Here is a 10121-nt window from a genome sequence, read left to right on the forward strand (position 1 = left end):
TACTGTTTTGTGTGCTTGTGGGTGTGTATGTGTTACCCCCACACACCCACCTAGACATAACATACACATAGAAAAGATGGAGAATCTGCTTTTACAAACTTGAACAGAGAAGTGACGAAGGAGCTGCAAACGGCATGAAGTTCACTTTCAGCTGCAGACTCATTTCCCACAAGTAAATATATTTAAGAAAATAGGCTCTTTTAGATTGAAGATATTAACAGTCAAAACAGATAGCCTCATGGGGTCTGTTTTTTTAACAGCACGATAACATAAATCCTCAAATCTATCTGAGTGTAGTCTGTCCGCGAATTGGATAGTTTTATGAGGCACTGAATTATGACCACTTAAATTTTATGTGTGTTTGGGTTTCTTCACTGAATGGAATTTCTGTTTTCATTCTTTCCCTTTGCCCTCTTCTTCCAGAAGTACATCAGGAGAACCAAAAGAAAGAGACAAGGAGGAGGGTAAAGATTCCAAGCCGCGTTCTTTGCGGTTCACGTGGAGTATGAAGACCACTAGTTCAATGGACCCTAATGACATGATGAGAGAAATCCGAAAAGTGTTAGATGCAAATAACTGTGATTATGAACAGAAAGAGAGGTTTTTGCTTTTCTGTGTCCATGGAGATGCCAGACAGGATAGCCTGGTGCAGTGGGAGATGGAAGTCTGCAAGTTGCCTCGACTGTCACTCAATGGCGTCCGCTTCAAGCGAATATCTGGGACATCTATTGCCTTTAAGAACATTGCATCCAAAATAGCAAATGAGCTTAAGCTGTAAATAAATCCAAATTTACAGGATCAGGGAAGATACATCCATATCTGAGGTACAGTTTTTGAATGTACTGGTAATACCTAATGTGGTCTGCCTGTGAATCTCCCCATGTAGAATTTGCCCTTAATGCAATAATAAGGTTATACATAGTTATGAACTGTAAAATTAAATTCAGTATGAACTATAATAAATATCTGTAGCTTAAAAAGTAGGTTCACATGTACAGGTAAGTATATTGTGTATTTCTGTTCATTTTCTGTTCATAGAGTTGTATAATAAAACATGATTGCTTAAAAACTTGTATACTTGTCTAGATTTCTGCACCTAAATGTACGTTTGATGCTTTGAGTTAAAAAAATGTTCTTTCCTGTTTACTTACATTCTGGTGGGTTTTTTAAATTCTTACCTCCATCATGCAATTTTGAAAATTGTGTCCAGAATTAAAAGTGCACAGAAATAAGTCTTTACAACTGTAGCATGGACTTTTAAAAATTATTTTAAAATCATATTTAAATTTAAACCAGAAGCTGATAAAGAGATCAGCTTTGTTATACACATAATTATCCTGCTTATCTTGGCTCTTATCCTTGTCATCAGACAAGGTTTAGTTCAGAAGATACAAAATGTTTACAGTGTTGGCGCTTAGAGATTTTTAAAATAGAATACATGAAGATAAATAATAGCTTTGCCTTGAGCTAAAAAGTCTTGGGGGAAAAGTTAACTCTACATCAAGTTTCTTTTGAACTTTGAAGTGTTTTCTGAACCCACTGCTAATTGTAGCAGCAAAATTAAAAAGAATCAGTACTTCATCTGGCTATTAATAATGTAAACTGTCATTTAGGATTGCTGCCTTTAGAATACTGCAATGTAATTGCAGAAGTATAACAATTTTGGGACTGTTTCATAGCACAAACCCATCTTTACAGTGTTGATCAATGCATCAGTTAAGAAATAATGCCACCTCAGGAATTAACTGGCATTGGGAACATTTGCCTCATTCTCTTCCCATCCTGTTCATCTAGCCCTGCCACTGTAATTCTGTAAGTACTTCCAGAGACTCGTGAGCAAAACATGCTATTTATAACAGTATATTCTTGATTTATGCTTACGTGGTTGTTCCGTTTGTTCTCATGTAACCCATTTGTTTTCAGTGTTTTGCCAGATTTCTTGTATTTATTCCACATCGTTATGCCTATAATGTGCAGCTTTGTAACTGGGCATTTGCCTACATTTCTTTTATAATTAGTGATATATGCGGTGTAAAACCACTAGTTAAAGGTACATTTTACTACTTGTTATTTTGTACTGAGTTAGCCTTGGAGGTTGGCTGTGCAATGTTACTTAATGTTGTAATTACTGTAATATCAACACATGGGCCCCATCTGCACACTCCTGAGAAAGAGAAAGTGGATTCGAATTTGATCAATTTAAAGAAAAATAAAGCTGTGATAAGCACTGTAATCCTAACCTACGCGAGGACACTCTAAGTGGGTGATGCGCCATTCCACGGTGGCTTCCAGAGTAGGACGGACTCTACATTCTGTACTGTACTGTGACGTAGCTTTCTTCTGTAACAGTTCTGTTCTAAAATGAAGTGTATTTTTGCCTTAGCAAAGGGTGGTGTTTGGAAAAAAAAAAAAATACTGTGTAGCCCCTTTTTAACCTGGTGTTCATTCAAAGTAATTGATGCAAATCTTTCTTCACTCTCACTGGTGCACACTGAAATTTTACTTGAACAGTTCTCATAATAAAGCACTTGTCTTTGCTCTTTATCAGAATGTGAATTACCTGTTTTCTAGTGCAAAAGTATTCTGTACGGGGAGTTGATTGTGTGTTCTAAATTTAGTTGGCAAAGGGTGAAGCTATTTAGGTATTCAGGGTGCCATTATGGTAAGAAAATTTAATCTTTTTATAGGAATTTTTTCATCATTCAACTACTTTTGAAAAAAATTGACTTCATGCCATTATCCCAAGTGGAAATTAATGTTTTTCTCACTCTGGCCAACTCTTATGTGTTTGTGGAAAATAATTTTACTTCAGTAACTTTTATGAACAAAAAAAATGAAATCTTGATATTCACTTTAGGTTTTTCATTTTATGTGCTCATGATGACATACTTTTTTTCTGAAGACTTAGAAGAATTTTACAGTATGTTTGCATAAATAAACACCAGTTTATGTTTACTGGCTATGTGAAATCAGGATTTCCTTGACTTTTGTTGAAATATTATTTGACGTGATATCCCTTATATTAAATTATTTTGTGGAAACTGGGGCACAGTATTTTATTTGATAAATTAAAATAGTAAAATGAAAAAAAATTCCAGAGCCTTGGAACAATAATATTTTCCAATGCAGTCTTGAATTTGATACACGGAAGTGATAGTCACCAACAATACTTCACACGCTGCTGGCAACAAAATGACATGGGACAGGCGAGACACTGATTTGCTGTAAGTAAGTGATTCTATCGGTCCAGGCAAATAAATCAAGATAATCACTGCCTTCATTTTCAAAACTATCTGTTGAGGTACTTACTAAGTCTTAAGCTATGTAAAGGAATTTTAAGAGGTTGGATTTTAGTCCATTAGGGAAAACAGAATGTAAACTCATGCACAACAAAAACAAAAAACAAACAAACAAACAAAAATCCCAAAGAAGAAAAAATGTGCTCAAACAAGCACAGACAATTGATGCTGTAAAAACTCAGAAAAGATGTATACTATAAACTTTAAAAAAAAATAAAATTGTACAACAGAGTTATAGCTAATGAAAGAGCAAAGGAGCTAAAATAGAATTAAAAACCAACAAAGAACTCCTTGGGATTACGTCAGACTAAAACGCTAGAAGAAACTACAGAGCCAAGAGACAACCTACAAAATGAAGAATATATTTGCAAACTATGTATTTGATAAGCAATTAATATCCAAACATATATAAGGAACTGAACTCAATGGTTAGAAATCAACCTGATTTTAAAATGGGCAAGAATGTTCTGGTCAGGGGACAGAGACTAGAAGAGCCGAGATGCCCTCAGGGACTGCTCAGGGACTGCCTGTATCACTGCCGGTTAAGGAATGGCTTTTTATTGAAAGTCCAGCTGGACCATGGAAGGCAAAACTTCCCTCCCAATTTCTCAGTTTCTAGAATGATTTAAAAAATAAGTCTAGCATCACCTCTGAGCTGGTTTGACAAAGTACATTGTACATATTCGTTGGCCTCCCCTGCCCTTACCCTAGTGCTCAGTGATACTTCTAAAGATTAAACAAATATTTTTTAGCTGCAGCTTTTTAAGAAATCCCAGGTTAGTTTGCCCTAGGCACCCCTGTCTGGTCGTGGCCATGGTAATAATTCAACACAACATTAACCTGGACTTGGCAGATGTCCCCTGGTTCTTCTTGCTCTGAACATCAATTTAAAGCCCTCGCGTTTCTCAAGTTGTATTTCCCGCTCAGGCTTTGACCTTCTGCTCATCAGCTGACTCTGCATAGCTCCCACCCCCACCCCCAGGGGCTTTGTCCCTCTCAGCATCATCCTCTCAGGACCCTGCTTTGTTCCAGTGCACTGAGTTTCAGTGCTCTGGAAACCCACTCCAGGGGGCACCTCTCACCTCACCTCTGCACAAGCTTTTCTTCCGTTTCCAGTCTTCACTTCCCCTTCCCAGAAGGCAGCGTTTTTCCGTAGCCCCTTTGAGAAAGGCTGTTTGGGACCAGCAGATGGCGTTGGTGGTTAAGGTGCTGGACTCCCACATTTCTGACTGTGGTTCGAGTCCTGAACTGGGCAGCTTGAAATCATGCCTAGTATGTGTGAGTGGGTACCCAAAATCCTGAGAAGTGGAAGAAAAGGAATTGTGTCATGGCCATCCCCTCTAGGAGGTGATTTCTCACTTTCCCTCTCTTTGTATCTCTCTGTCGCTTTCCTTTCCAGTGAGCACCCCTGTCCTATGACAAATACCTTAAAAAAAAAAAAAAAAAAAAGAAGAAAAAGGAAATAGGCAACTTATTTCCCTGTGCCCTGTCCCCACTCCACTGCCAAACTCACCACCATGTCCAGTGATTGACTACTTGGGAGTCCAGTGACGTAACCATTACACCATCTGCTGGTCCCTGATTCCACTTTTATAAGATACTTAGAGTAGGTTCATAGAGATAGAAAGTAGAAAGGTGATGTCCAGGGGCTGAGGGGAGGGGAAATGAGGAGGTAGTATTTAATGAACGGAGAGTTTCAGTTTTGCAAACTGCAGAGTTCTGGGGATTGATTGCACAGCAGTAGTGAGTGTCCGCAACGATACTGACCCGTGCACCAGAAAATGGTTAAGGTGTTTCCCTGTGCAACATTTATTACGTATATTTTACCACAAAGAAAAAACAACCCAGGAATGACAATAAAGGGCAGAAACAAACCCTAGTTCATAGGAGCTATAGCAGACACAGCTTCATTGAGTGGGTCTCCCCTAACATTCTCCTGTTAAGAGGTGAATTCCATTTTGTATCCTGGGTGATTTTGCATCTCAAAGTCTCCTTTTATCTTTCTTTTGGAGCGGATTGCTTCTCCCCATCAAATGATAATCATTTATTCAATAAAAAGCTTTAAAATTTGATGGTTTTAACCATAGAAATGCATTTTTTCATTATTTGAAAATTTAATGGCTTCAAAATAGGTATTTGAGGGTTTTTTTTTTCTCAGCTGTTTGTAAAGGAAATTGTTTTGCAAGAATGGATTAACCCAAATACTTTTGCTTCAGAGTTACATTTAAAATGGGATCTAAAACTTGAGTGGTAATTTAACTTGCTTCTTTTAAAAGGACAGTCCTGTTAAAGAGATTTTACTTAACTATGGAAATAAGTGCATCCAGATTGAGAAATTCCTTCTGCGTTTTTAAAACTCTTCTACACTTTGTGTTGCAGGGCAAAGGAATTTGCCCTCTGGGGCTCACTGAAAGCCACTAACTGTAAGGTGGTCAATAAGGGAAAGGCTTACAGATTTATCTAACATACATATTCACACACAAGAATCTTCCGATTAAAGACCCAAACACACAGGGGATGCTATTTGATTTTATGCTTTGGTTTGATGAAGCAGGGACAGGATGTAGAAAGGGGATTAGACACACAAGGTATGAATTAGTGGAAATAGAGAAAACTAGCAAGACTTGTCTGTTTAGATTCTTCTTGCCTTCCTGTGCTGCATTCCTCCTGGGTATGAGGCAGAACCCCCTCTGGAATGAGGGCCTTATGATCTAATATCAGACAAGGGAAATCGAAGAACTTCCTTACGGCCAACTTTCATGCAGAAAGGTGAGGGAGAGTTATATTTTTAGGTTTTACCATTGCTTTGGGGGAAGGGGGGTTCTGGTTTCTTGGACCTGCCTTGGGGACGATGAATTCTAGTGTCTGTGACTTGCCCTGGGAGAGATCGAAGAGTAGAGAGAGACACAGGGCAGGAGAAGGTCAGAGAGAAACTCTGCTTGTGAGGCTGCTGCTGATGCCCTCGCTTAGGGTGTCATCTTCTGAGGCCCAGCAGTATTCTCAGAGGAGCAGGGACAGATTAGTCCTAAGAAAATATTGTATTCTTTCTCTCCAGAAAATTGGGGTCGAAGGTGTTATGATTTGGTCCACAGCCTTGCCCACATTTTTCTCTGTGAATCCAACACAGATTAGGCCTAAGAAAACATTGTATTCTTTTTCTCCATTCTCTCAGAGAAAATTGGGGTCGAAGGTGTTATGATTTGGTCCACAGCCTTGCCCACATTTTTCTCTGTGAATCCAACTTATAATAAGTGTGTTTCATCAAGCCTCGCTTAAATAATAATTAATTTGTCAATCAAGGATTGTAGGCAGTATGAGATAATCCTTGCTACCATATTGAATGATTATAATCCCAGCGAAAACCATGGAACTGCTCTACAGTAATTTCTTGGAAACTTGTTGACCCATGGAAATCACTGGTAGTTGCTGTTATTACCGGAGGGAACCGCTAGAGGTCAGGGAAAACCCCTCCCTGGGACGTAGTTTGTTTCCTCTCACCCACAACAGCTGGAAACCTAACAGACACCTCCAAAGAGCCCTTGGTCTCATGGCTCACATTCCCTAAACTTAACTAATAGCGCGTCATGTTTCTTTTGTCTGTTTATGAATTTGAGGCTAACATCCTTCCTTGCTGCAGTTGGATTTTGTTTTTTGATTCAAATAGCTTTCCAAATGCCTGCAAAGGCACCATAATCCATTCCATTAGCTCCCTCATATCTAAATGTAATGCTTCCATTAGTTATTTTGGAATTTGGAATTCTGTATTTTTTTTCATACTGTGCAAAACTGGCAGGGCCAAGACACTTGTCATGTACAGCTCTTTTTATACTGTCCCTTTTTTCAGAGTACTGTGATGAACCAGTGACTTCTCATTGACACAGACTGTTCCAAATGTTTGTAGTCATTAGTTCTTTTTTGGTGCTCGAAACATCACCGTTCAGTCAAAGGAACCCTTTATCTGTCCGATGTCGCCTGTTGATAAACATGCATAAAACTTTTAAAGCATCTTTGCTTTTTGGCATAAGATACCCCAGGCCCATCTTGTACATTCCTATCCCAGGTGTGCAATCAACCAATATTCCAAGCGTCAATTCCATTCAGAAGAAATAGAAACTGTGAGCACTCTGAGGTGCTTATCAGCTTTGTGCTGCTGGGATGATGTGACTTGTAGGCCGTCTCAGTGGACCGAGATGGAAAAAATACACACACACTCACACCAAGTTCATACCAGGAGTGGCACGGCTGATCCCACATGGGAAGGGCACAGATTGGCATTCCAGGGCCTCCCTGTGCATGCCAGGCCTGTGCATGTGCCCATGCCCTAGGTTGGCTGAAGCTGAGAGTGGATTGCAGCGTGGAGACCTTGTTGAGGGTTTGTTTTGCTTTTGCTCTCTCTCACTCAGTGTCTTTCTTATGGAAGAAATAAACTTTAAAAAAATTTTTTTAAACTTTATAGCCACTTTCTATTTGGTTCTAATATTATGTCACAACTATAACATTTAAATGTTTCATCCTATATTCAAACTGTAGTTGTGCTTCGTTTTCTTTTATGACAGATGACTCATATAACTGGCATTTTTAAGCTAACACAACCACTCATTGATTTTATTTGCCAATAAAAGAAATTGATCCAAAAATAGTGATACTGGCATTAATGATGAAACTACTAAATGAAATTTTGATTTTAATTTTTCTTGCCTTTGTCCTTAGAATGTACCCAGGCAAACAAAGTCACGTTACTTTGGTCTAGAGTCCTCTGAAATAATTCCTCAGTCTATGCGTTATCGAAGTCTATCCAAATGTTTCGGCTCATTGTCAGTCTGAAGGGGTCAGCATTTGATAGTGCTAAGTCTTCAGGATTTTATTTTCTATTGAGCAGGGTCTAAGAGAAAGATAAGCCAGTTTTATTTAGTTCACATCATGGAGATAAATGGGAATAGCCCCAACAATTCAATCTTCACACTATTGAATACGAGTTTCCTCTAGCACTGTTTGGCTCACCGACAATGACTCATTTCACAGTTACTGCAAGGTTCGTAGATGAGCATGAATGGCCGGGCAAACCCATTCTGACTTTAACCATTCCGTTTCTGTTACTACATTTAGAACCTCCATGTCTCTAGTTGAATTTTATCATTCTGAATTCTATCCTAATATGAAAGCTTTTCAATTTATTTTCTTTTGTCCCCATCCCTCAGCTTCAAATTTTTCTTTTCTCTATCATTTATGAGAGCATTCCCTTCTGATCAATAATTTTACATGGTAAGTATCATCATAGCAAACTACAGGTCTAAATTATAATTTATTTAATTTGACAGTATATGTCAGCCAAGACAGTGCTCATGTTGTTATTTTCTAAATACAGTGCCAATTATTAAAATATCTTAATCTACATCTGGGAAGAAATCAATCTCTCATATGTGTGTATGTGTGTGTATAACTAAGACAGATAGTTGAGTAGTTTTCTGAAAGTTCAATGTCTTTTGGAGAAATGCTATCAAATAAGACATGGCAGTTGGGCTTGCTGGATTCCCACATGGCCTACCATGGTCCATGTCCAGACCTGGCAACTTGCTTTCTCACTTTCCCTCTCTCTCACCCTGTCTTTACAGCAAGTGCATATGCTCTATAGTAAATTTAAAATAATAATAAATATAATTAAATAGAATAGTTCTTTTAAAAAAGACATAATTCCACTGTATTGTTAGATCATTATTTTAAATGTTAGTTATTATGCTTTAGAACTTTATCCACAGGGGACTTCTGATTCTGCTGCTGATGCAGAACAATCCAAAAGACCTTTCAACCTGATGATAACAGATAAAAGTCTATGTACACACAATGATATAAAAATCATATTTTATACTGATATCAAAGAGTAGTGGGTACAAGGGAGCTCTGACAAACAAGATTCCAGGAACAGGCCTGTCACAGGAGAGCAGCGAGCTGTGTCACCTGCACAAGTCACTGGTCCGGGTGGGCAGGTGCAGAAAATGGGCTTCCTTGGCACTGGAAGATGCCTCTTCTGGGGTGAGGAGAAGCCAGCTATGCTTTTAGATACAGATGAGCAGGCAGGGAGGATTACAATCTGGAAAACTCCTCACAGCAAAAGTAAATAAATCGTGCAACCCTGTGATTCTGCCCCACCCCCTGAGTTGTGCTGAGAAAGCTGTGACGAAGACTGGGAAGCAGAGTATATGCTTCTTGTGCATCCCCATTGTGGTAAATGCCAGGGCCTGTCGGAATTGAAACCAAAGGTGGGCCAAAACTCTGAACTGCGCTCCCCGCTCAGCTTAAACACCTGCAGCATCACAGATTTGGGACCCTTGACAATGACGCCCCAGAAGTTTTGAGGCCTGGGTCAACCCACCATATTGATGTGAACTCAATCTAGTTAGAGCTCTGGCCTCACCCAGCCCCAGCCCAGCTAACGCTTGGTGGGTCTCAGTGATCAGTCCCTCATGGTAGCCATGGACACAGGAAGAGGCTTGTTCTCTCTTAGAAACACTAAATAAAATTTGGGAAAATGTTCAGATTTCACAAGAAACAATATATGGAAGACTCTCGTTATATCATTACAGCACATTTCATTTGTATTGCCCTTTACTGCAACTTTTATACTTAAGTTCCATCGTTGCTCTTTATTGTTGCTAAAATTCAACTCTTTATGTGAAATTAAAGTGTGCTGTGCAAAAAAGTCTCCATTTCGCATTCTATGGGGCCTGTGTGATTACCACAGACATTTTAAGAAAGTGCTTAAAATGAAAATAATAAATAAATGCCATCTTTTTTTTTTTTTTTGGCGGGGTTTTCGCTAAAGGG

General features: G+C 38.9%; 1 protein-coding gene across 1 annotated transcript in view; it reads left to right on the forward strand.

The window, feature by feature from the left end:
• Positions 1 to 2770, forward strand: part of MARK1 (microtubule affinity regulating kinase 1) — an 83538-nt gene extending 80768 nt beyond the window's left edge. Inside the window, exon 19 of the mRNA XM_006170193.2 lies at positions 424 to 2770. Within this exon, the coding sequence (XP_006170255.1) occupies positions 424 to 778 (355 nt within the window). The 3' untranslated portion in view covers positions 779 to 2770. The remainder of the gene's footprint in view (positions 1 to 423) is intronic.
• Positions 2771 to 10121: the final 7351 nt, after the last annotated feature.

This window comes from Tupaia chinensis, unplaced genomic scaffold (assembly GCF_000334495.1).
Source record: "Tupaia chinensis unplaced genomic scaffold, TupChi_1.0 Scaffold148108_1, whole genome shotgun sequence".
Classification (NCBI taxonomy): Eukaryota; Metazoa; Chordata; class Mammalia; order Scandentia; family Tupaiidae; genus Tupaia; species Tupaia belangeri.